Here is a 26,694-nt window from a genome sequence, read left to right as displayed (position 1 = left end):
GAACCGGAGGTCGTGGGCAAGATTTGCCACGACCCTCACCAAATCCACCAGAAAGGCACACCAAGCATAGGGTCAGGGAATCCAGAGGAGGTTTGACCACCAAGAGACCCGAGGGAGCCGGCCAAAGGTGGATCCCTGGTGGGAATGGCCAGAGACAGAGAGAGAGAAAGGGAGCTCAGGACCACGCTCCAGAACTGCCTGGGGGTTAGCCGAGTCCAGGACCTGGTGGACGCAGCACGGCTCGGGTGGTCACTCAAGGCCAGAGTGACTGAGAGAACAACCGTGAGTAAAAACCCTGAAACTGCACCTCAAGTCTCTGACTCTCCTTTCTACAACATAACTACACCCATCATCCACACCTGCTGCCCTGAGGCCATACCCCTCCCGTTGGGGGTTATACCATCACTGCTGCACATATACCACCGGCCTCAGCGGACTGCTCTGCAGCGGCGGCTTCAAAGCCGCACTCAACGGGTGGCGTAGTCGATCAAATTAACATCTACTGCCATAGACTGTCACTTAGTTTGACACCCTGGGCACGGACCGGGTCACCGCCACAAGGACTACTACCCCTATCCAGATCCGGCTCCGGGTATCCCCTGAATATGGCCCAGGGGGCGCGTCACTTAAGATATTGAAAAATCCCTGGTGGTAAAGAAGAAAGTGGATGTTACTTCTTTGAAGCGGCTCCTAATATAAAACGCTCCAAACTAAGGCACTGTCCAAACAAAAGGCTGCAAAAAAGTCTTCCAAAATGCTTCAAAAGGGTCACACAACATCTTCTTCAGGTAAAAACCACCTAAAAAATGCAACAGAAAAAACTCAAAATAATAGACAGCAAAAAAATATATCTTAAAATGACTCGCTGTGCTACTGAACATCTTTAAATTACGTTTCTAAAAACGCCAAGTGGATAAAAGAAGTGACCTGTCGATTCTTCTGCCATTTCCGCTTGGAAGACGCTCTGTACTTTTACAATACAAGTCGAGGGAAAGTTTAAAAAACGTCTTTTGGAGCATTTTTCCATCATTCTTGGTTAACCCCTTCACGATGCGACCATTTTCCGTATTTTCTCAGAGCCATAACTTTTTTATTTTTCTTTCAATATAGACATATGAGGGATTGTTTTTTTCCGGGACGAGTTGTACTTTTGAATGACACCGTTCATTTTACCACATAGTGAACTGGAAAACGGGAAAAAAAATTCCAAGTGGGGAGAAATTGTGAAAAAAAAAAACGCTATTTTTTTTTTAGGGATTTTTTTAGGGAATTGTTTTTACGGTGAAAGAATGACCTTGCAGTATGATTCTCCTCATCAGTACGATTACGGTGATACCCAACATGTCCGGTATTTTTATTATTTTAGTGAAAAACTTTTTTTGGGTTGTGTTGCCATTTTCTAAGACCCGTAACGTTTTCATTTTTTGGTCGATAGAGCTGTGTGGCAGCTTATTTTTTTGTGGGGCGAGACGACGTTTTTATTGATACCATTTTGAGATGGATGTGACGCTTTGATCACTTGTTACAGCATTTTTTGTGGTATTGCAGCGACCAAACAAATGTAATTTTGGCGTTCTTGAAGTCTTTCCGTTTATGGTGTTTACCGATCGGGTTAATCATTTTTATATTTTGATAGATCGGACTCTTCTGAATGCTTTGATGCCACGTATGTGTATTTTTTTTAAAATTATTTTTATGTTGAATGGGGCATGATTTTTTTTCATTTTTTTTTTAAAACATTTTTTTTACTTCTCACTGTATTTATTAGTACATAGGGGACTTGACGATGTGATCGCCTGATCGCTTGTGTTATATACAGCACTGCTGTATACAGTAAAAATCATGGTCTCCTATAAAGGCTAGGGTTAAAGGGACCTCCATAATGCCAAGCACTGAGGTCTTCAACAGACCGCCGGCTGTCAAGGCGACCCACAATCACGTCACGACCGCGTCAATGGGTGCATGGAATGGTGCTCCCCCACATCGGCGCGCTGTTAAAGAGGCTGTCAGCGTTTGAGAGCGGCATTTAAGAGGTTACCAATCACAGACGGCGCTTCACACCACATACAATTATTAGATGCAGGTCCGCCTCCAAAAATGGATGAAAATCGGGCAAAAAATGGTCAATTTTTTTCTCCTATGCAAAGAAAACGGACGCCTCGATGCAAACTAACACACTGTAATTATTTTGCCAAAGAGGAAGAAATAAATTTCTCACATTTTCAGTTTGTGCTTCTTTTTATACAAAATATTTCTTCTAAAGGCAAAATGAGAAAAAAAAAATAGAAGCTAGCCAGTAAGCACAACTGCCCTACCAGGACTCCTTGCCCTTACCTAACATGGCGGCGCGGGGAGACATAACATCCGGTCACGCGGCGCAATCCTAGCTTTCTGCCGGAAGTGAAGATGCTGGGAGCCCACGTGAAGGTAACAGCGCGTTCTGTCCGCGCTCTGCAGACACAGGGGATAGAGGCGTTACTGTCATGGAAGAACCACAGGTGCCAGCGAGTGCTGGCTGACAGGGCATGCTGGGACATGTAGTCTTTACAGTTACCATTTAGAGGGGAGCATCCTGGCTGGATGCAAATACAACTGAAAAGTTCTGCAGTTTTTTTCCCCCAGGTGCAGAATGCCTAAGATATATATATTTTATTTATTTTTTTTAATGGAGTAATCCACCTTGGACAACAATATTTGTCTCCAGAAGTGAATGACCCCTTTAAAAAAAAAAAAAAAAAAAAAAATCTATTTATTTTTTTTACCTTTTTTTTGAAGGCATCGTTCACTTTCGGGGACAACTATTGTTTGCAAAGATGGATGACTCCTTTTAAAAAATATATATAAAAAAAAAAAGATAAAAACTTAAATATATTAAAGATAAAAATAATAATAATAAAAAAAAAATATTTTAATCTTTTATATTTTTTCTTTTATATATTTGTTTTTAATCTAATATACATATATAATTTAATTTTTTTTTTAACCTATATATCTCTTAGGCCTCCCCTGTTATTTGGATCTCACCATGTAAGGGCTCTTTAACACGTCCGGATATTTCTGGTACTGGAAAAAAAACGGTACCGGAGAGGTCCGTGTGTATGATGTGTGTGCCACATCAGTATCATGCGTATCGGCGCCTGGGAATCAGCGGTACAGTTCGCGCTGTTCCCAAGCGTTGGGTGCTGAATCCTGCCCTCATCATTGTTCCCTGCTGGCGCTGAGATCAACACCAGCAGGGGACAATGTTGAGAGTAGTAGTGTCTGCTCCCACTCCTCTGTCTCCTAGTGTAAAAATAAGAATAAAATAAATCAATCCTTATACTCACCTGTCCAAAGACGAACTGTGTCCCACACTGTAATCCATCTGACCGACATTTCTTCATCAGCGTCTGCGGTGGCTTGAGGTGACCGCACACGCTGAGGAGCAGAGGAGAATGACTCGCTTCAGCGAGCGAGCCCCTGACCTACACGGAGTGATGTCCTTTCACTGAGCTCAGCACAGGTCAGGGGCCTGCTCGCTTCAGCGAGTAAATTCTCCCTTAGTCCTCAGTGTGTGCGGTCGCCTCAAGCCACCGCAGACGCTGATGAAGAAATGTCGGTCAGATGGATTACAGCTTGGGACAGTATGTCGGACAGGTGAGTATTTATGGTTTTATCTTATTTCTTTGTTACAAGGAACAATGGCTTCAGGGAATTAGGTGTAAAGGTGAGTATTATTTATTTTATTTTATTCTTATTTTACACTTGCTAGCCACAGCAGGAGCAGAATACTGCTCTTAACATTGTCCCTTGCTGACGCTGATCTCAGTGCCGGCAGGGGACAATGATGAGACTTGCCTCCAGCACCCGGTGCTTGGGAACAGCACAAACTGTACCTCTGATTCCCAGACGCCGGTACGTGTCACACTGATGACACACGGGTGTCATCAGTGTGCATGTGTGTTGGACTTTGTGCGGCGTGCAAAAAAACGGACATGTCAGCAGATTTTGCCCACAGACACACGGTCCGTGACAACACACTGAGATGTGCACAGGCCCATTCATTTGAATGGGTCTATGTGTGTAAGTGTCTCCAGTACTTGTGGAAACTGTCACCACACGTACTCGAAACACGGACGTGTGAAAGAGGCCTAATATATATTTTTAACTTTAAATGCATGTATTTGGGGCTAAAAATAATTTTTGCATTAGGGTTTCATTATAAATTTTTCACCAGTTTTGCATTTCCAGGCTGTGATGTGGTCTGTGGTCACCAATCGATTGAGAATAGTTCAGAAAAAGACCGATTTAAAGAGTTACTAACTCCCTTTCGTTCAATCTGAATGAGCTCCTTGACTGTTTTTCAGTTCACTCACTCTGCGGTCAGTAATGGACATTACAACGCAGAGGCTGTGGAAGGCAACGGTGCAAAAAAAATAAAACTTTTATGAAACCCAATTGCAAAAATTATATTTAGCGCCTATTAAATGAATATTGTCCCCCAAATTGGACAATCCCTTTAAGAGATGTTATGATTCATATGCAATATTGAAGGGTTTGTCTTACTTTAGCATTGGAGCGTACACTTGCAGGTCTCTGTAGATGCAACATTATTGGCGATGGGGAAGAGAGCGACCCTGGACAAGCCCTTTAAGATATGTAGACATCTTGGAGTAAATGGTCCGGAGACTTACAGCCACTCTGTGCTCAGGCGGTTTTACACGGATGTTGAAGCAACAGATAATTGCCAGGGTTTAGAGACGCTGAACCCCAACTTCCAGCTTTAAAGGTTCTCTAAACTAATCCTCTTCTTTTTCCCTCTGTTTCAGCGCCGGTTGAAGGATGCTCTGGTTATCCTGGGCGGTGGAGGTTTCCTCTTTTCCTCCCTTCTTACTGTTCAAGGGGATGAACATTTCTATGCAGAATGGTTGATGCCGGCATTGCAGAAAGTGATATCACCTGAATGGGCGCACACATTGTCCATAAAGTGTGCGGCTCTTGGACTCGTCCCACGATGTGCGCAGCATAACTCCCAACATCTGGTATGTACACGAATGCTCGGAGTTGTAGTTATGCAAAAAATAAGATGCATGATTCCTCAGTCCGTTGGGGTATTTTTTATTGACAAGGTCTTGTTAAAAGGAAAATCCATTTCTTAACATCCCGTATTGAATGGCGCTGCTCCTCTGTACTTTGCACTGTATTTCCCGCCAGTCTCGAATGTTTCTTTCGCTCAGATTAAATGTGAATGCTGCAACCGATCAGCAGGTGCTGATTGGCTGCAGTGTTCATGTAGCCAAATGTTGATGCCAAGAGTATGGTGTGAACCACAGTGCTGAGTTCAACCCATACTCCACACCATTCTGGGGTGTTTAGGTTTGTTTTCCACCATGCTAACCCGTTTAATGACCCAACATACTAAGGCAGCATGTTGCTTTATCTTTTGCAAAATGACAACTCTTAGTGTGCCAGGAGTGTTAGTTTTGCAACGGAGAGAGCCACAGATTTAATTCAAGAATGTGATTGGTTGCTGCAGTAAACTTTATTTGAAGGAGTCATCATAGTAGTCAACTTCCATCTTCTAACCCAAACTTTTTTTTATTTTCTTCCTCCTAGGAGACAACAGTACTAGGTCACAAGTTCCGAAACCCAGTGGGCCTGGCTGCCGGGTTTGATAAGCACGCAGAGGCTGTAGATGGACTCTTCAAAATGGGCTTTGGTTTTGTAGAAATCGGAAGTGTCACCCCCAACCCCCAGGAAGGAAACCAGAAGCCCAGAGTGTTTCGCCTTCCTGAAGACAAGGCCATTATTAACAGGTGACGAGCGATTTCACTTTATTCATTAGCGTCCAAACTCCCATTAGTCCGCGCCAGTCTCCACCGTTTGTATGAGTCCTTAACTATGGGGTATGAGCGCCGCACACAGAAACTCGGCTGCTATCAGTGAGTTGTCTGATGAATGTTCTGCTGCTGAATGCACTTGGGTAGAAAAATCATCAAGATCCGCTGCTGGCAGCTCCTGTTTAATGACGTTCCAGATGTGCTTGATGGGAGTCAAGTTCGGAGACTCTGCAGCCATGGGAGCACATTCAGGTCACACAGTCTGCTTACAGTAGTACGAGCAGCATGCATCCATGGCATTGTGGAAATGAAAAAAAATCCCAGGGATAGGTCCGGTGTGACATTTTCATCTTCAGAAAATAACGTGAAAAATTAGATAATCTTTGTTATTTTCCAGATATGGATTTAACAGTCACGGTATAGCGGTGGTCCGCCGCCGGCTGCTGCGGAGGGCAGAGAAGCAGAAGACCCTGACTGCTGGTTAGCCTTTTTTTTTTTTTTTCTATCTGACGACTAACAACAATTTACAATTAATTCCACATATTTTTGTCCTGTTTTCCTCATGGTTATTTTTCTTCTTCAATCATGTATAAAGTAAAGTTCTGAATTTGTTTTCTGCAGAGAGCAGTGCAAGTTACTCAAGATTGCAGCTTGATTTTTTTTTTTTTTTTTTTTCAGTGCCAAATTTTACAAGTTAACATTCTGATTTAATTCTGGAAAGGAAGTAATTAAGCAAAGAATATGCTGTGCTTTTTTCCAGAGGGAATGCCACTGGGTGTAAATCTGGGAAAGAATAAAATATCAGAAAACGCAGTTGCTGATTACACAAGGGGAGTGCGTGAACTCGGACCCCTGGCTGACTACCTGGTTATCAACGTGTCGAGCCCGAATACCCCCGGACTGAGAGCTCTTCAGGGCAGAGAGCAGCTGCACCATCTGCTGGCCAAGGTATGAAGTAGATTGTAAAGGGAACCTGACAGCCGCTCCATGCTCTCCAGCTCCAGACTGGTCCCTTGTTATATAAAGCTTTGTTTTACTCTGAGACGCTTAAGAATTTTGGATAAAACATGGCTTGAATAACAAGCTGGGAACAGCGTGATGTCTGCTGAAAGGCTCCTTCCAGTTTCTCCTGCCGAGCTGAATTCGATTGACAGGACCTCCATTTGTATTTACAGAGAGATTTGTGAACAAAGCCAAGTCAGCAAGAGAGAAGCCAGGAGACAGTGTCCCCACCCTATGCTTTGCCTACTCCTGAGCCCCCGCCCTGGCCTTTTTTCTTTCGGCCTACCCTTTGGCCTCCCAACCTCTGGCCTTCTCCCCCCACGCCCCCTTTCCTTCCCAAGGCCCACCCACACTGGCCCACCTTCCGCCCTCTGGGCTTCTCCTCCTTTTTTATTTTTCCCCCGGGTCCGCCCTCTGGGCTTCTCCTCCTTTTTTATTTTTCCCCCGGGTCCGTCCTCTGGGCTTCTCCTCCTTTTTTATTTTTCCCCCGGGTCCGTCCTCTGGGCTTCTCCTCCTTTTTTATTTTTCCCCCGGGTCCGCCCTCTGGGCTTCTCTTACCCCATGGTTCGGGCGACATAAAGTGGATGACGTTCTCTTCTAACAATTCTGATCCGCAGTCAGCGTGTTTGGCATGTTTATACCTTATACCACCAGTGTTCTCCATATACGGATAGATAATTGTAACTTTTTGGATTAGCAAGATATATTTATAATTAGGGATGCTTTATTATCTAGGTGTGGCTTTCAATGCAGCTTTTTTAGTCTTGACACTTAAAAGTAGCGGTACAGAAATCTAAGTATCCGATGTCTTCATTACAGGTAATAAACGCTCGGAATTCGCTGCCCTATGAACACCGGCCTGCAATACTTGTGAAGATAGCGCCCGATCTGTGCCTAAGTGATAAAGAAGACATTGCCGCTGTAGTGACTGAGGTGCGGTGATCATGCCCTTACTCTAATGTATGTTGTCATGGGATATATATATATATTAACCACTCTTCTGTCTGCAGCTCAGCATAGAGGGTCTGATAGTCACCAACACAACAGTTAGCCGCCCCGCAACACTGAAGGACCCTTGTAGCATAGAGGCGGGTGGATTAAGCGGAGCTCCTCTACGAGATCTGTCTACACAGACTATTAGAGAAATGTATGCATTGACCTCAGGTGAGACCGAGGGATGAATCTGGTTATACGCCGGACATTTCTGGCTCCTACAAGAAGCTGACGTTGTCTTTCTCGCTCAGGCCAAGTTCCTATCGTTGGCGTAGGGGGAATCAGCTGTGGGTCAGACGCTCTGCAGAAGATCCGTGCCGGGGCCTCGCTCGTTCAGCTGTACACTGCTCTTACTTATCAAGGACCCCCTGTTATAGGAAAAGTGACTCGGGAACTGGAGAAGTTACTTATGTAAGTAGCAGAGACTCCTTGTACGTTCTTTGTTTTTACTGCAAAATCCATAGCAATGGATTTTTTTTATTTTACAAAGTCCCAGATATCTCCTTTTAAAAGTTATGCAGCGTTGTCATATACTTTGTTTCAATCCCTTGCCGTTTTTATCCTTTCATTTGTGTTTTATTTTCATAGACTTAAAGAGAATCTCTCAGAAACTTCTACCATTTGTATGACTATGGAGCCCTTTAAAAGATAAACCATCTGATCTTTTTATGACCCCCAAAGCGGTGCTCCAGCAGTGAGAAAAAGCACTTTGATGTGTGTCTGGTGGTGCAATAGGGTGTGACGGTGCACTTACAGCTTCTCATCCTCGCGCAGTATTGCCCGCCTAGCCCCACTCTCCACTTGTTGGTTGACTGGTTGTTGAAAAACCTCGCTGCTGGAGTTTCATTTTGGGATTATAAAAGGATCAACTTGTTTCTCATTTAAAGGGCTAGACAGCAGTGACGTAACGAGTCCGATGGACCCCAGTGCAAAATTTGGACCTGGACCCCCATCTGATGTATTGGCCCTTGTAGCAATCTAGATCCTATAAAGACATGCGTGTTTGCTCCCCCTGTAGTAATGTCATCCATCCTGGTTATTGTAATAATTCCCCCCCCCCCATCCTGAGTCCTTTCCAGTAATAATGTCCCCATCCTGGGCCCCATGGTATATCTTTTTTTTTCCCCCATCCTGGGCCCCTTCCAGTAATAATGTCCCCATCCTGGGCCCCTTCCGCTAATAATGTCCCCATCCTGGGTCCCATGTTATATTGTTTTTTCCCCATCTTGAGCCCCTTCCACTAATAATGTCCCCATCCCCTGCCCCATGTTATAACATTTCCCCCCATACTGGGCCCCTTCCTGGTATATATCGTCCCCCATCTTTGGAAACATTATCTATTGCATGTAGAATTTGCATCAAAATTTGAGTCAAAAGGTTTGCAGAGGAGCTGTAGACACACAAAAGTTTGGAGCAACATGAGAACATTGGTTGCAAAGGTCTTCATACCCTTTACAACACATACAGAGCCGGAAATGCCAAAGTCCAGAACGACCTAGTGAGAAGCTGAGCGATTCATTAAGAATTTAGTTTCTTATCCCCTTCCTGGCGCTCTTGAATCCAGCAAAATGGTGGCCGGTCGGCTCCTGTTTGGAACAATTTTTCACCAATTGAATTGCAAAACATTTGGATTCTGGAGATCAGGGCAGAGGAATAATCTGTATTGTCTTCTTTACAGAGAGCAAGGATTTTCCAGCGTCTCTGAAGCAGTAGGTGCGGATCATAGGAGCAAAAGTCAGAACACTGCTGCAAAATCTAAATAAAAATACACAGTGGTGCTAAAACTTCTAAAGGTGCAGGAGACTGCTGTGCAGCGGTGATGAGATGCACGTAGCTTATAAAAGGGCATTTTACATTGACACTATCTAAACTGGAAGTATTTATGAATCCACATCACAAGGGCTGAGCCGTCTCTGCAAGCAACAATGGCGGATTCTTCACCCCGGGATAGTAGGATACAAGGTGTCTCACGATGACGACTTCATGGACTCCATTATAAAGTCTGGATTTGATCACTTCAATAAAATCACTTTGACAGATCATTTGTGTAACTATTTTAATTTCTTGACTCCTGGAAAAAAAACTAGCGGGGTTGTCGGGTATCACACCCCCAAAGAACAGACTTTGATGAACTAGCCTAAGTCAATGTTAACCCCTTTACCACCTTGGGTTTTTGCGCTTTTGTTTTTTTTTTCTCCTAGTCTTCCCAGAGCCATAACTTTTTTTATTTTTCTGTCAATATGACCCTGTGAGGGCTTGTTTTTTTGCGGGACGAGTTGTACTTTTGAACGACACCATTGGTTTTATCATAGTTTGTACTGAAAAACGGGGAAAAAAAATTCTAAGTGCGGTGAAATTACAAAAAAATGGCAGTTCCACAATAGCTATTTTTATTTTTAACTATTTTCACTAAATGCTAAAACTGACGTGCCATTATGATTCTCCAGATCATTACGCGTTCATAGACACCAGACATGTATAGGTTATTTTTTTTTATTTTAAGTGGTGAAAAAAAAAAAAAAAATACCATTTTCTGAGACTGTCTCCATTTTTCAGGATCTGGGGCTGGGTAAGGGCTTATTTTTTTGCGCGCCGAGCTTTCGTTTTTTCTTACACCATTTTGTGGTAGATTTGATCTTTTGCTTGCCTGTTAATGCATTTGATTGCAATTGCAACGACAAAAATCATAATTCTGGCTTTTTGATTTTTTTTCTCATTACACAGTTTACCGATCGTATTAATTCTTTTTATATTTTAATCGGGCGATTCTGAACTCGCCGATACCAAATATCTTTGATTTTTTTTTTAATTTATTTTGAATGGGGCAAAAGCGGGGTGATTTGAACTTTTTTATATTTTTTTTTTATTTTTTAAAACATATTTTTTTACTTTCTGCAATAGTCTCCATGGGAGACTAGAAGCTGCGATCATCTAATCGGCTGTGCTACACACAGCAGGGCTGAAGCCCTGTTATGTGTAACAAAAGTGCTCATCTGCTATGGACGTCAACCGCTGGGCGGCACTCATAGCAGATCGGCTATGACAAACTTGGACGTGCCTATACGTCATAGGACATAAAGGGGTTCAAAGTTCCGGACAATCACTTTAACTTTTTTTTTGTTTTAAATGCATGTATTTGGGCTAAAATCATCTTTTGTGATTGAGTTTCATTAAAAAAAATATGCACCGTTTTGGTTTTTACAGGTTCTTTGTTTCCCTACATATTCATCTTTGATGTGGTCATAAATGAGCGGAGAAGTGAGAGACAGAAACTCTGGGACCTTGTGGAGTGTCAGTAACTACCTTCTGGACATCTGTCAAGTCAGCAGTCTTCCCCATGATTGTGGAGCCTACTGAAACATACTAAGGGACCTTTTTAAACGCGTAGGAAGCCTTTGCAGGGGTTTTTAGTTAATTACTCTAATTTACTGAGATAATGACTTGTGTTTTCATTGGCTGTAAGCCATAATCATCAACATTAACAGAAATAAACACTTGAAATATATCACTCTGTTTGTAATGACTATATAATATGAGTTTCACTTTTTGTATTGAAGAACTGAAATAAATTAACTTTTTGATGATATTCTAATTCAGTAAGAAGCATGTGTCTGTGTGTGTATGTATGTATATATATATATATATATATAAATTACACTGCTCAAAAAAATAAAGGGAACACTTAACACAATGTAACTCCAAATCAATAACACTTCTGTGATATCAACCTGTCCAGTTATGAAGCAACACTGATTGTGAATCAATTTCTCCTGGTGTTGTGCAAATGGAACAGACAACTGGTAGAAATGATCGGCAATTAGCAAGATACCCCCTATAAAGAAGTGGTTCTGGAGGTGGTGACCACAAACCATTTCTCTGTTCTCATCCTTTTTGGCTGTTGTTTTAGTCACTTTTTCATTGTGCCATTGCTCTCACCCTTAGAGGTACAGTAGCATGAGGCGGTGTCTACAGTACAACCCACAGAAGTTGCTCAGGTAGTGCAGTTCATCCAGGATGGCACATCAGTACGAGCTGTGGCAAGAAGGGTGGCTGTGTCTGTCAGCACAGTGTCCAGAGCATGAAGCAGATACCAGGAGATGTGGAGGGAGCCATAGGAGGGCAACAACCCAGCAGCAGGACCACTACCTCCTCCTTTGTGCAAGGAGAAGCATTGCCAGAGCCCTGCAAAATGACCTCCAGCAGGCCACAAATGTGCATGTGTCTGCACAAATGGTTAGAAACTGACTCCAAGAGGGTGGTATGAGGACCCGACGGCCACAGATGGGGGTTGTGCTCACAGCCCAACACCATGCAGGACGCTTGGCATTTGCCACAGAACACCAGGATTGGCAAAGTCGCCACTGGCAGCCTGTGCTCTTCACAGATGAAAGCAGGTTCACACTGAGCACTTGTGACAGACCTGACAGAGTCTGGAGACGTCGTGGAGAGCGATCTGCTGCCTGCAACATCCTTCAGCATGACCGGTTTGGCAGTGGGTCAGTAATGGTGTGGGGTGGCATTTCTTAGGAGGGCCGCACAGCCCTCCATGTGCTCGCCAGAGGTAGCCTGACTGCCATTAGGTAGCGAGATGAGATCCTCAGACCCCTTGTGAGACCATATGCTGGTGCGGTTGGCCCTGGGTTCCTCCTAATGCAGGACAATGCCAGACCTCAGGTGGCTGGAGTGTGTCAGCAGTTCCTGCAAGATGAAGGCATTGAAGCTATGGACTGGCCTGCCCGTTCCCCAGACCTGAATCCGATTGAGCACATCTGGGACATCATGTCTCGCTCCATCCACCAACGTCACGTTGCACCACAGACTGTCCAGGAGTTGGCGGATGCTTTAGTCCAGGTCTGGGAGGAGATCCCACAGGAGACCATCCGCAACCTCATCAGGAGCATGCACAGGCGTTGTAGGGAGGTCATACAGGCATGTGGAGGCCACACACAGTACTGAGCCTCATTTTGACTTGTTTTAAGGACATTACATCAAAGTTGGATCAGCCTGTAGTGTGTTTTTCCACTTGAATTTTGGGGGTGACTCCAAATCCAGGCCTCCATTGGTTAATATATTTGATTTCCATTAATGATTTTTGTGTGATTTTGTTGTCAGCACATTCAACTTTGTACAGAACAAAGTATTCAATGAGAATATTTCATTCATTCAGAACTAGGATGTTTTATTTCAGTGTTCCCTTTATTTTTTTGAGCAGTGTATATATATATATTTATTTATAGTGGGTACGGAAAGTATTTAGACCCCTTTAAATTTTTCACTCTGTTTCACTGCAGCCATTTGGTAAATTCTAAAAAATTATTATTTTTTCTCATTAAAGTACACTCTGCACCCCATCTTGACTGAAAAAAAACAAATGTAGATTTTTTTTCAAATTTATTAAAAAAGAAAAACTGAAATATCACATGGTCATAAGTATTCAGACCCTTTGCCCAGACACTTATTTAAGTCACATGCTGTCCATTTCCTTGTGATCCTCCTTGAGATGGTTCTACTCCTTCATTGGAGTCCAGCTGTGTTTAATTAAACTGATAGGACTTGATTTGGAAAGGCACACACCTGTCTATATAAGACCTCACAGCTCACAGCGCATGTCAGACCAAATGAGAATCATGAGCTCAAAGGAACTGCCCAAGGAGCTCAGAGACCGAATTGTGGCAAGGCACAGATCTGGCCAAGGTTACAAAAGGATTTCTGCATTACTCAAGGTTCCTAAGACACAGTGGCCTCCATAATCCTTAAATGGAAGTAGTTTGGGACCACCAGAAGTCTTCCTAGACCTGACCGCCCAGCCAAACTGAGCAATCGTGGGAGAAGAGCCTTGGTGAGAGAGGTAAAGAAGAACCCCAAGATCACTGTGGCTGAGCTCCAGAGATGCAGTAGGGAGATGGGAGAAAGTTCCACAAAGTCAACTATCACTGCAGCCCTCCACCAGTCGGGCCTTTATGGCAGAATGGTCAGACAAAAGCCTCTACTCAGTGCAAGACATATGAAAGCCCGCATAGAGTTTGCTCCAAAACACATGAAGGACTCCCAGACTATGAGAAATAAGATTCTCTGGTCTGATGAGACGAAGATAGAACTTTTTGGTGATAATTCTAAGCGGTATGTGTGGAGAAAACCAGGCACTGCTCATCACCTGCCCAATACAATCCCAACAGTGAAACATGGTGGTGGCAGCATCATGCTATGGGGGTGTTTTTCAGCTGCAGGGACAGGATGACTGGTTGCAATTGAAGGAAACATGAATGCGGCCAAGTACAGAGATATCCTCGATGAAAACCTCTTCCAGAGTGCTCCTGACCTCAGACTTGGCCGAAGGTTCACCTTCCAACAAGACAATGACCCTAAGTACACAGCTAAAATAACAAAGGAGTGGCTTCAGAACAACTCTGTGACCATTCTTGACTGGCCCAGCTAGAGCCCTGACCTAAACCCAATTGAGCATCTCTGGAGAGACCTGAAAATGGCAGTCCACCAACGTTCACCATCCTACCTGATGGAACTGGAGAGGATCTGCAAGGAAGAATGGCAGAGGATCCCCAAATCCAGGGGTGAAAAACTTGTTGCATCATTCCCAAGAAGACTCATGGCTGTACTAGCACAAAAGGGTGCTTCTACTCAATACTGAGCAAAGGGTCTGAATACTTATGACCATGGGATATTTCAGTTTTTCTTTTTTAATAAATTTGCAAAAATTTCTACATTTCTGTTTTTTTCCAAGATGGGGTGCAGAGTGTACTATAATGAGAAAAAAATTAACTTTTTAGAATTTACCAAATGGCTGCAATGAAACAAAGAGTGAAACATTTAAAGGGGTCTAAATAATTTCTGTACCCACTGTATATATATATGTGTATATACAGTATATACATATATACAAAAATGTGATCATGTGTATATATCACATTTTTGTATATTTTTTTTATATTTTACATTATATATATTACAATACAAAATGTTTAAAAAATATATACAAAAATGTAATCGTGTATGTGTGTATATATATATATATATATATATATATATATATGAGATCACATTTTTGTGTATATATATATATATAAATAATTATACATATACACAAAAATGTGATCTCCTATATAAAATATATATACATGATCACATTTTTGTATAATTTTTATTATACATATGCTATATATACCGATATATATAAATATGTACATATAAACATGATTTAAAGAGTACCTCTTTAAATATATATGATCATATTTTTTGATTTTTGTATATGTGTAGCTATATCCTAGAATTAAACAACTTTATTCAAGCTTTAAGATGATCACATGGGAGGGGGATCCAAATCTCTTCCCATTTACTTCCTCTTTCTGCCACAGACAATGCAGAGAGTACCAATATGGCCGCTTTAGTAGAGCACACCACGTGAGTGGACCAAGATGGCCGCTACTTCCGCTCAAACCGGAAGTGAGTAGCTCTGCCTCACTACGAGTCAATAAAGTATGTTGAAAGAACCTAAAGGAATTCTGGGATGATGGCGGCGCCCACGGTCTGAGGTAATGTAAGTGGAAGTGATTGACCGGCTCTGGTTTCGGTCCGTGAAGCGGCAGCGGTGTGTGTGTGTGTGTCACTGGGGAGAGGACGGTGTGTGTGGTGTGAGGTGGCGCTCTCTCGTCCTGTACGTGCTGTCTCTTGTCTGTCGCTGCTTTGGACTCGGTCTCGCCGTCTAGAGCGGCTTAGTGCGCTGTCTACAACGTACAGGAGACGGCGGTGGTAATGGCGGCAGCTCCCTGGTTGCTAAGGACAACGCCAGCCAGTCTCTCCCCCAAATCAGCCGTTGTATGCACGACACTGCCGTATATCGTGCCCGGGCGGTCACTGCTCCTTAACCCTTTCCTTTTCCTCTTGTTTTTTTGCATTCTTGTTTTATTTTCTTCCTCCAGGAGCCAGAACTCTTTTACTTTTCTGCCCAGGGCTTGTTGTTCGCGGGACGAGTTGTAGTTTTGAATGACATAATTATAGGTTTTATGTCCATATTTTCTATTTTTCGGCCTCGTGAGGACCCGTTGTTTCTATTGATACCATTTTGGGGCCCAGATCAGGTTTTTATTCAATTATTATAAGAAGTGCAGCTTCCACCCAAAACAACTGCACTTCTGTCATTTTGACTTTATTTTCCGCCTTTACATTTAACTAATCTTCTACTTTGTTTGGAATTTTTTTTGACGTGAAAAGATTAAGAATTCCACCTTTTTTTTAACTGGAAAAGTTATTAATAATGTTGAAAACTTCATTTTTTTTTTAACTTTACACTGTATTTAGGGGAAGTCACAGTCACATGTGATTGGGCTTCACAGGAGGACCAAGATGGCGGCGATTGGGCCTCCAGAAGCTTCTATGACAACCTGTCGGCGCCCAGTGCGAGGGGGTGGGGTGATGGCGCCTGAATGGAGACACTACCAGGATGGGGCAACTTAAAGGGATTTGTCCAGACTCTGACTACAGGGGGTGCACTGTGCTGTGAAGATTCTCCGGTGCAGACGGTCACATTTCCACAAGTATGGCATTTGCGTACATGCGGTTACATGCCGACTAGACATCTACAACCTCAATACAAGAGTATTGAGCGAGGCCGAACAGGTGTAGTGTAAATGTGATCGCCAGCTCTCAACGCTGGAGAATCCACTGCGCTGTGCGGATTCATATCTGCAGTTGCAACCCTTTCACAACCTATGACCTATAGGTACGTCATAGGTCGCCTCCCTCCCTTTGACGCAGGCTCCGCGCTAAGCCCGCATCTTTTCCGCTGTATGACAGCTGATCTGATCAGCTGCCGTGCCCCTAACAGCTGCGGGTGGAACTGTGATCCACCCCTGGCTGTTAACATGTTAAATACCGCTGTCAATCTGACAGCAGCATTTAACATGATCGCACAGGAAGTGCATCATTGGCACGCCTGTCACATGATTTGGGGGCACCGATGGGTTGGCATGACAGCCGGGGGTCTGCAGAAAATCCCCCATGCTTGTCATTGCTAATCTGCTATGAACACCGGCGTTCGTTGGAGATGATGATTTCTGCTACACATAGCAAGGCTTCCCCTGCTATATCTAGCACAAGCAATCAGATGATCGCAGCTTCAAGTCTCCTATGGAGACTATTGAAGCAAGTAAATGTGTTTAAAAAAAATATATATAAAGGTTCAAATCACCCCCACTCGAAATAAAAATTCACATATTTGGTATCACTGCGTTCAGAATCGCCCGATATATAAAAAGAATTAAACCGATTGGTAAATGGCGGAACGAGAAAAAAAATCAAAACGCAAGAGTTAGGTTTTTTGGTCGCCACAACATTGCAATAAAATGCAATAACGGGCGATCAAAATATCGTATCTACCCCAAAATGGTATCAATAAAAACATAAGCTCGGCGCGCAAAAAATAGGCCCTCACCCGGCCCCAGATCCCGAAAAATGGAGATGCTACGGGTCTCAGAAAATGGCGCATTTTTTTCCACCACATAAAAAAGAACCTATACATGTTTGGTATGTGCAAACTTGTAATGACCTGGGCAATAATAATGGCAGGTCAGTTTTAGCATTTAGTGAACATGGTAAAAAAAAATCTAAAGACAACTATGGAATTGCATTTTTTTGCAATTTCACCACACTTGGAATTTTTTTTCCTGGTTTCCAGTACACTATACTATATGTTAAAACCAATGGTGTCATTCAAAAGTACAACTCGTCCCACTAAAAAAAAACAAGCCCTCACACGGCCATATTGTTGGGAAAAATAGAAAAGTTATGGCTCTGGGAAGAAGGGGAGCAAAAAACAAAAACTCAGAAATGGAAAATCCCAAGGTCGTGAAGGGATTAAGCCCGGACAGCCCCTTATAAAGCTGCTGTCCATGATTGACTGTGAGGCTGTTGAGGTTGAGTTTGGGTCCGGAGACCCCCGGCCGAACCTTACATGTCTGAATTTGGCCAGACTATGGTTGTTTTAGCCGATCGTCTTAGGCTATGTGCCCACAATGCAGAAATGCTGCATATTTTTTACGCTTCTCCCTGGCAGGAAAAACGCCAGGTAGAAGCGTTTGTAAAGCGTCTTTGCATGCATTTTAGCATCACTTGGAAAAGTGCTTGACAACTTGTTCACACTATATAAATCCATGCAGCCGGCATGGATTTATAGTAGTGTAACCAAGTTAGTTAAAAAAAAGAATAAGAATGGTGAAAAATAAAAAAAATAAAGTTTATACTCACCTTCCGATGTCTTCCCGGTGTTTTGTCTGCTCCGTCCAGTGTCTTGCAATGTTCGCGGTGGTGTGAAGGACCTGCGGTGACGTCATTGAGCCATGTGATGGGTCACATGACTCAGTGACGTCATGGCAGGTCCTTCACAACAATCCGAACATTGCAAGACACCGTCCCGGAGCAGACAAAACACTGGGAAGACATCGGAAGGTGAGTATAAACTTTATTATTTTAAATTCTTTTTTTTACAGGTACAATGGTACCCAGGTCTGGATGAGAGTCTCCTCTCCTCCAGAACTGGGTACCATCCGCACATTGAACCGCATATAATCCGTGAGTACAAATGTACTGACATGGATATTATGCGTCTCAATGCAAGTCAATGGCGGCGATTACTCCACGCTTCCGCAAAATGAATGGACATGCTGCGGATTTTTGAGCGCAGCATAAACGCTGCGGAAAAAATCGCAGCATGGGCATTGAAAGTGCAGCTTGTCGTTGGGGACCACGGGGGGCGGATTACCAAGCGTTTTTTAAGCGTTTATGCTGCGTAAAAATTCTGCAGCATAAACGCTTGAAAAACGCATCGTGGGCACACAGCCTTAAAGTTGGATGAGTTTGAATTCTTTTAGCTGATTCTTTGAGTGATGGCTACCAAAAGGTCATTAAGGGCTTGTTGCGAGGAAGTGGACATGACTATAAGGCCTCATTCAGACGTCCGTGTTTAACATACACAAAAAAATGTCGTCAGTATTTACCATACGTTTCTCATGTAGGAATGAATGTGTCGATTACAAAGCTTCTTACCTGCTTTGCAATATTGGTCATGGACTGTTCACTGATCCCATCGTTGTGCTGTTTGTGATGTTCACGGACCCTTTGCTTGTATTGGTACTCTTTATCCGTGATGCTGGTAAATAAAAAATGGACATGTCTCTGTGATGTTGCATGTTTACACAGAAAAAAACCCCCACGGATATGTGAACATCCCCATAGACTATATCTGTAAACAATGGACGTCTGAATGAGGTCCTCAACTTATTGCATTTGTGCGTGCTTTTTGTGACATAATTTGGCATTATTCTGTCCATCCGGTGTGGAAAATTGCTTATATGGGATTTAATAGGTGCAAATTAATTTTCTCATCTCTTTTACACATATACTTTCATTCTCTGCGTTTCGTTTATGAGCACATCTGTGTTGTGCAGCCACTGCTTCCTGCCTGTTATGTCCCATCCGCCTCTCATCTGGGTACACGTTTTGGATGGATTGAGAAGCGCGCGTCACTCTGCTCCTGATGGCGGCAGAGCTGCTGCAGGGGATAGTTGAAAAGGCGGGACCCTGGTGACTTCTCCCCGCCCACTGTCAGTGACTGACAGGTTTCTCTCTGCATGCATAGGGAGAGACCTATCACTCAGCGCGCAGAAAGAAGCAAAGGGTTACGTGACCCTCACCGAGATGTGGTCATAGATGAAGCTCAAGTATAGGGATGTATATTAGAAAAAGCTATTGTTAAGAATAGTTGGGACATATGAAATCGGCTAAAATAGTCGTGGAAAACCCCTTTAACTGAGAACTCCTTTAACTCCTTGTGACCTTTAAGTTTAAGGCTTTGTGCTAGCGTTCTGGACTCAGCGTATTTTCGTTGCGTTGTACAGTAAAAGCACAATGGATGTGATTAATAGAAAAATTGTGCCCACTGTACTTCTTTTTTTACGCTGCGTAAAATCGTCTGCGGTGCATGTTTCCGAGCCGCAGCATGTCGGTTTATCTTGCGGGAACGCTCTGTCTTCTGTGCGGAATTTGCCCATAGACTTGAATAAGATGCGGAAAATCTGCAGTTAAAGGAAAATACACGCGTTGTAAGTGCCTTTACACCGATGTTTTTAGCTCGGTTTTAATAAATAATTTAAAAAAATTACGTGGGATCCCCCTTATTTTTGATAACCAGAGTAGATAAAGCCGACAGCTGGGGGCTTAGATCATCAGGTTGGAAAGATACCTGGTTATTGGGCCCTTCCCAGCCTAAAAATACAAGCCCGCAGCTGCCCCGGAAGTGGCACATCACATTAGATGCGCCAATTTTGGCACTTGGCCTGGCTCTTCCCGATTGCCCTGGTGCGGTTGCATTCGGGGTAATGGTAATTGGGGTTGATGACAGCTGGGATTTGTCAAAAATTCCAGCTGGTATCAAGCCCTGGAGTTGGTAATGGAGAGGTGTCTATCAGACATCCTCATTACTAACCCAGTAGTAAAAAATTAAAAATACACACACAGAAAAATACACTTTGAATAAAGACTCCCCACACTATCCCTCGTTCACCAATTTATTGAAAAAAAAAAAAAAAAAATCCCATGCAGGTCTGAAGTAATCATCGAATCCGATGTAGTCCAGTAATGGATAGCTGAAAAACATAAAAAGACAGAAATAAAGACCGTCCCTCGTTCACCAATTTATTACCCAAAATGTTGCCACGCAGCTCCGATGTAGTCCACGTTCCCTGAATCTGTCTCTGGCATCTGTGAATAGCAGTAAAGTGACCGCTATTCACAGGCTCCTGATGATATAAGCCCCCAGCTGGATGCTTTACCTTGGCTGGTTATCAAAAATAGGGGGGGGGGGGGGGGTGAGAGTAACTTTTTTTTTCATTTAGCTATTAGGTTAATCCATGTACAGTAAACTATACACGCACTGCGCTAATTGTATCTCTCACAGATATCGATCGACGTCCCTTAACAAACATTTGATTGTGGGAACGTACCCTAAGGGGGAGACCCCATGTGGTCGCTGGCTGCCTGCATCCAAAACTGCACCCACCGTAATGGCCAGTGGCCTCACGATTTTAGCTTCAGTTGGGGCCACGACTCAGTGCACTTCGGCCACACCATAACGCTTTGATCTGTGTTTTTTTTTTATATTCTGCATTGATTTGTGATCAGAAATCAAAGTTGAGCTGAATTATGATGTAGTCATAAATCATCGCAGAGGAGTTCAGAAAAGGACAAACTACTAGGCTTGAGCGAGTATGTTCTGTCCGAGTATGCTCGGGCCGAGCTCTGAGTATTTATAGCTGCTCGGTGATATGGTTGAATCGCTCCCGTGTGCATGATTTGCAACTGTTTGACAGCTTTATTACGTGTGAGGAATGTGTAAGAAATAGACATTCCTCACATGTAATAAAACTGTCAAACAGTTGCAAATCATGCACACGGGAGTGATTCAACCACATCACCGAGCAACTATAAATACTCGGAGCTCGGCCCGAGCATACTCGGTGAAAGGGTTAATAGAATATACTCGCTCAACACTACAAACTACCATGAGAAGGAGCTCACTGACAGATTCTCAGTTAACTCAATCTGCACAAGGAGATAAAGTACATGCATTTAAGTAAAAAAAAAAAAAAAAAAAATGTAACCGAATGTGTCCGTGTCCTTTAATGGAGCAGTGTGTTGTGGCTCAGATGCCTTAAGATGTGGTTTTCTGATGCAGCTTCTTATAAGGCTCAAGTCTCCATCTTGCTCTTCCTTAGTGTATTGTTGAGGTTGATGCTCCATTTCCTTAGAGATTGATTGGAAATGTCTTGCTGCGTGCACATAGTTATGTGTGAATTGAACACTTTGTGGATGTCGCCAGTATCTGTGATCATCACCAATTGTCATTTCTTTCCAGGAACCACTGATATATGTCGTCACTTTATCAATTCTAAAAGAGGCGCTGTGCCAAAAGAAACATGGAGGAGGAAGCGTCTCTGCACAGGCTGGAGGGCAGCGACCCCTCTGACCAAGAAGGAGGGTTAGTAGTGAAGAAGAAGGCTTGCTCCAGCACTGAGCAGCACGTGTTCAAGGCTCCGGCTCCTCGCTCCTCATTACTGGGCCTGGACTTGTTGGCTGCACAAAAGAGGAAAGAGAGAGAAGAAAAGGAGCGACAGGAGGGGGACAAAAAGACTAAACTGGGTTCTAGAGACTGGGAAGATCGAGAGAAGCCTTCAGAAGGGTCCGGGGACAGGATAAGTCGTGGCAGCCATGGAGACCGGTAAGTGGCAGATAATCAGGCTTTATTCTGGCTCCCAGAGAAGTTTTTTTTTTTTTTTTACTAGTTGCTGATAGAGGTCTCTTTGTGATTAATAATTTCTTGTATTTATTTCCAGACACTACAGAACCGCCCGTGTGGAGACGCCTTCTTATACCGGGGGAGTAAATGAGGAGTTCTTGGCGCGAAACCGTCAGAGAGAACGCGAGAGGAGGGAACACGGGGTCTACGCATCATCGAAGGACGACAGACGGCGGAAGGAGCGGAGCAGCCGAGACCGAGGTAAAGTGATCATCCGAACCGACGCAGCCCGTTAACGGGGGGATCCTTTATTATAGCCACCTTTTTGAGCATAAAAAATAAGTTGCATAATATGGCAAAAGCCTTATGTACACGATAGTTTGCAATTTTATAAGCTTTCAGTCTATGTAAAGTTTATATAAAGGGGCACGGTGACATTTGCGCAATAACATTGGCTTAAAATGAGCAGAATTCTAAGAACTCATGTATTTCCTAATCTTGGTGTTTTTCCTGTAAGTAAATATTATGTAATTACTATTCGTCAGATGATCGCAGCCGCAGGAGCAGCAGGTCTGAGCGAGACAGATCGGAGCGAGATGGTGGATCAGAGCGGAGCTCACGACGGAGCGAACCTGAAAGTCCACGACACAAGCCCAGAGGTAAAGTGTGGTGATGCCCTCCTCTATTCCTGTGCAGAAAGTTTTGTCATGTGTGTAGTATATATTCACTGTAACGTCATACTATGGAGCTATAGGCTTTTCATTGTGTCTCTCTTCGGCATCATATCACAGAGATCTTCTTCACTGGAGCATGCCACATTTTTTTCCTGACATAGAAAAACTCCTTTATCCCTTCATATTAAAGAGAAGCCCAAGGAGGGCACAGAAACGTTCAAACGCTGTCTTACATCTTCATACAACTTGTATGAGCCTTTTAACTTTTGTTTTGTCTTCTCTAGACTCCTCCACGCCTTCTCGCTCAGGATGGGAGGAAGAAGACAGTGGTTATGGAGGTTCCCAGCGCTCCCATTGGGAATCTCCTTCTCCTTCTCCATCTCCTTCCAACAGAGACTCTGACCGCAGCTTTCGTGGTGACAGAGACAGTTCGAGGAGGGACAGGTTCGTACTATGTTCCTTTCATGTACATTTTCTTTTTCATTGCACCTAGGGACGGTGGCAAGTACTGAGCTATATACTGCCTCCTAGTCCTCACTATTAATTACCTGTGAAAGAGAACAGCACTAATAATTTCACTTGTGAGTGTTGCGAGAGCTGAAATGAGCACCATGCGGGTTAGGGCTGAGGATTGAGTTTGATCCTAACTGGTTTACAGCAACAAATGATATAAAATAACTTTCATTTACATTGGCTTTCAGGAGCGCACTGCTAATCAGCCTCCCGTCTTCGTGCTTGCAGAGGCAGTGCCCTCCTGATTGACAGTTCAGAGCGCTCTCCTATGAAGCTAGCAGAGACTGCTTTACCTCTGCATCATTCAAGGAGCGCAGAGACACTGGCTAGATCGGTAGCCAACAGGGCGCTACAGTGGTACGACCACCTCCGATTCAGACCATGGACTGTAGAGGTGGTCGGTAGCCTAGGAAGTGACCAGTAAACAATAAAATTAAAAATCCCTTAGTTCTTGAGAATAGATAGGTCTACTTTGCAATATATTAAAAATCCTATTTCACTAGTGCCATTACGGTGAAGGTCCTCTCCAGTCTGAATTTGGCCGTAACTGGTTTATGATGTGGATCTAAAACAGACGAAGTGCACAACTGGTTTTGGCTTAGACATGCGGATGCAAAATACTGCCTTGTGAGCGAGGCCGTGAGACTGTGACTCTCCGCTCGCTGTCCCACGTTTAGTGAAGTTCTGTTCTCTTTGCTCGTTCTGATAGAAATGAATTGAATGGAAGCTATAAATTTTCAATATACCATTCACAGGTCGGTAAGAATCCGGTACACAGATGATACGCCTCTCCCCACACCATCGTACAAGTTCAACGAATGGGCCTCTGAGAGACGTCATCTTGGATCCACGCCACGTCTTTCTCAGGGAAAAGGTGAGCTTGTGCATTCGTGTTCTTATCTGTACCTGATGCTTAAAGGGGTTGTTCACCACCTTAGAGACAATTTAAATTCATTGGGGCTAAAAATCATTTTTGCAATTGGTTCCATTAACAATTTTGCATTGATTACCTTTTACAACCTTTTGTGTTGGCTGTCTGAGCTAGCTGGAATCTCTTAAGTGAGCCCTCTAGGACTGTCTTACAACTCTTTTATCTGTCTTTTTCTGACCTCCTCTCAGCTGATTTATGACCACCGACCATATCAAAGTTTAATGTGCTGAGAAACAAAGAGCTTGTAAAAGCCAAAGGGTGCAAAATTTTGAATGAAAACCAATTGCAAAAATTATTTTTAGCCCTACATACATGCATTTAAGTAAAAAAGTTGACCCCCAAAGGTGGACAAAAAATGGAACCACTTGACAACATTATTAGTACAATACCAGCAGGACCCCGCAGATGACAGTCTTCTTTACTACTTTTGCTCTCTGATTGCAGCACATTGCCTACATGATCAGGGGCATGGATTGTTGCTGATGTGTACATAGCCCCCCCCCCCCCACCCCCCGAGTCTTTGTGATGATGCCCCACATCCGTCATTCATGTAGCTCCGGCAGTCATGTGATTGATCGATGTTGTGAAATCCCAGAAGGGATGGTGGGGTCCACCTGCACAGTCCCTTTGCAAAGTTCATTGTTTATGGCAACTTGTGGTTGTTTTTTTTTTGCCTATTTTACTGCAGGGAAGACAGAAGATGATGACGATATTCGATTCATGTCAGAAGACGATCAGCGGCAATGGGAGGAGGATCAGCGGGTAAGATATATCGGTGGTGTCGCCTGCAAATCCTAGTTGTCGTCTTCCCTTATTGTGCTGACAGCGCTCTTCCCTGTCTCCAGCAAGCAGATCGAGACTGGTATATGATGGATGAAGGTTTTGATGAGTCTCACAACGCCCTGAGCTCCACGTCTGAAGAATATGTGCGCAAGAGGGAACAGCAGCTGCAGAAACAGACGCACAAGAGAGTGTCGGCCCAGAGACGGCAGATCAATGAGGTAATCGCCTGTCATTCGCTGTTACCCAGGATTTGTCCTTACTTGCTGTTGCTTCATGGTGTTATGCTTTTTTTTCTTTGTGTAGTGACAATTTCCACCTCTTTGCATTTCCTATATATGTCTCTCACTCTCTGAATGCATTTGCACATATGGTGCAGATGTTTCCTCTACTAATACAGTCTTGATACTTCCAGGATAACGAGCGCTGGGAAACAAATCGCATGTTGACCAGTGGGGTGGTTCAGAGGCTGGAGGTGGACGAGGACTTTGAGGAGGACAATGCTGCTAAAGTGCACCTGCTGGTTCATAACTTGGTACCTCCATTTCTAGATGGACGAATTGTGTTTACTAAGCAGGTGAGAATAAGGAAAAAATAAAAGTAATTTTGGGAGGTAATAAACTATCAAGGTGTGAAATTGAGGAGGCTGTTTTTATTAATTGCCAATTTTTGTCCCCTTCAGCCCGAACCTGTAATCCCAGTTCGTGACCCAACTTCCGACTTGGCAATTATCTCCCGCAAAGGTAGCCAACTGGTGCGGAAACACCGTGAGCAGAAAGAGAGGAAAAAGGTATATAGTTATGTATCCAGGTTCATTGTGTTTTTTACTCTGTTTTCTACTTGTACCTAAGATTAGATTTGTGGTTTAGGCTCAACACAAACATTGGGAATTGGCTGGAACAAAGCTTGGAGATATAATGGGCATCAAAAAGCAGGAGGAAGAATCTGAGAAACCCATGAATGAAGACGGTGCTGTGGATTACAAGTAAGTTCAAGGGGAAAAAAAATAGTATTTCCCATTAGAGATGAGCGAATAAATTCACTGGACCCTGGTCTAGCGGCCACGTCAGTAACCCTTGGCTGCCTCATCCCTGGCACCTCTTCTGAAGGCGTGATGAATACATGAAGTCACGCTGGGACTATTAACCAGAAGGGGTTCAGGGTACGACGGCAGGTAGAGGGTGGCTATGAACTTCTGACAAGAGCAGACGACCAGAGTCCAGTGAGTCAATTCGTTGATTTTGACCTTTTTCCAGTTAAATACATTGAAGGATGCCACATCGGTGGGTATAGGCCGCGCCAAAGCTTTTGTTTTCAAGTCTTCAGATCTGGATTTTTTTTTTTTTTGCTGTCTTTGCAATGACTGCACCATTGCTGAGATGTCGTCAGCTTTTCAACCTTTTACTTTTTAATTCACTAAGCATCAAAACTGCAGATGTGGCATAATCTGTGCAAAAATGTCAGTAGGTCAAAACTCCAGAGAGAAGCTTCTTGGAAAGAGTTTGAGTCGGAGAAAGTGCCGTTTGTTCATATTTTAATATTTTGTTATACATACCGTATATTCCGGCGTATAAGACGACTTTTGAAGACTGAAAAATCTTCTGTCTAGTCTGGGGTCGTCTTATACGCCGGTAATGCTTTTGAACTTTCAGAAATTGACATGCGGGGATACTCTGGGGG

At 43.5% G+C, this 26,694-nt stretch overlaps 2 protein-coding genes across 4 annotated transcripts in view; both read left to right on the top strand.

Moving 5' to 3' along the window:
* The first annotated feature begins 2,362 nt into the window (after window positions 1-2,362).
* On the top strand, window positions 2,363-9,853 carry DHODH (dihydroorotate dehydrogenase (quinone)). The gene is made up of 9 exons (XM_073659590.1): window positions 2,363-2,427; window positions 4,809-5,021; window positions 5,596-5,795; window positions 6,217-6,299; window positions 6,580-6,767; window positions 7,641-7,754; window positions 7,832-7,985; window positions 8,066-8,225; window positions 9,493-9,853. Exons 1-9 carry the CDS (start codon window positions 2,407-2,409, stop codon window positions 9,575-9,577), a joined length of 1,218 nt encoding a protein of 405 aa, XP_073515691.1. The 5' UTR covers window positions 2,363-2,406; the 3' UTR covers window positions 9,578-9,853.
* A 5,379-nt stretch (window positions 9,854-15,232) lies between these two features.
* DHX38 (DEAH-box helicase 38) overlaps window positions 15,233-26,694 on the top strand; it is a 30,094-nt gene continuing 18,632 nt past the window's right edge. For 2 of the 3 annotated variants that reach the window (XM_073659273.1, XM_073659275.1), the window contains exons 1-11: window positions 15,233-15,361; window positions 21,736-22,098; window positions 22,214-22,377; window positions 22,662-22,775; window positions 23,075-23,234; window positions 24,059-24,177; window positions 24,923-24,996; window positions 25,080-25,235; window positions 25,430-25,591; window positions 25,697-25,804; window positions 25,884-25,999. In XM_073659273.1, the coding sequence (XP_073515374.1) occupies window positions 21,797-22,098; window positions 22,214-22,377; window positions 22,662-22,775; window positions 23,075-23,234; window positions 24,059-24,177; window positions 24,923-24,996; window positions 25,080-25,235; window positions 25,430-25,591; window positions 25,697-25,804; window positions 25,884-25,999 (1,475 nt within the window). In that variant the 5' untranslated portion in view covers window positions 15,233-15,361; window positions 21,736-21,796. Of the gene's footprint in view, window positions 15,367-21,735; window positions 22,099-22,213; window positions 22,378-22,661; window positions 22,776-23,074; window positions 23,235-24,058; window positions 24,178-24,922; window positions 24,997-25,079; window positions 25,236-25,429; window positions 25,592-25,696; window positions 25,805-25,883; window positions 26,000-26,694 lie in introns of all 3 variants that reach the window. The other variant, XM_073659274.1, reaches the window with a different exon arrangement.

The sequence above is a fragment of the Phyllobates terribilis genome, unplaced genomic scaffold, assembly GCF_046119375.1.
Source record: "Phyllobates terribilis strain yellow unplaced genomic scaffold, ASM4611937v1 Scaffold_13__5_contigs__length_258822181, whole genome shotgun sequence".
Taxonomy (NCBI): domain Eukaryota; kingdom Metazoa; phylum Chordata; class Amphibia; order Anura; family Dendrobatidae; genus Phyllobates; species Phyllobates terribilis.
This window is presented reverse-complemented; position numbering and strand designations above follow the sequence as displayed.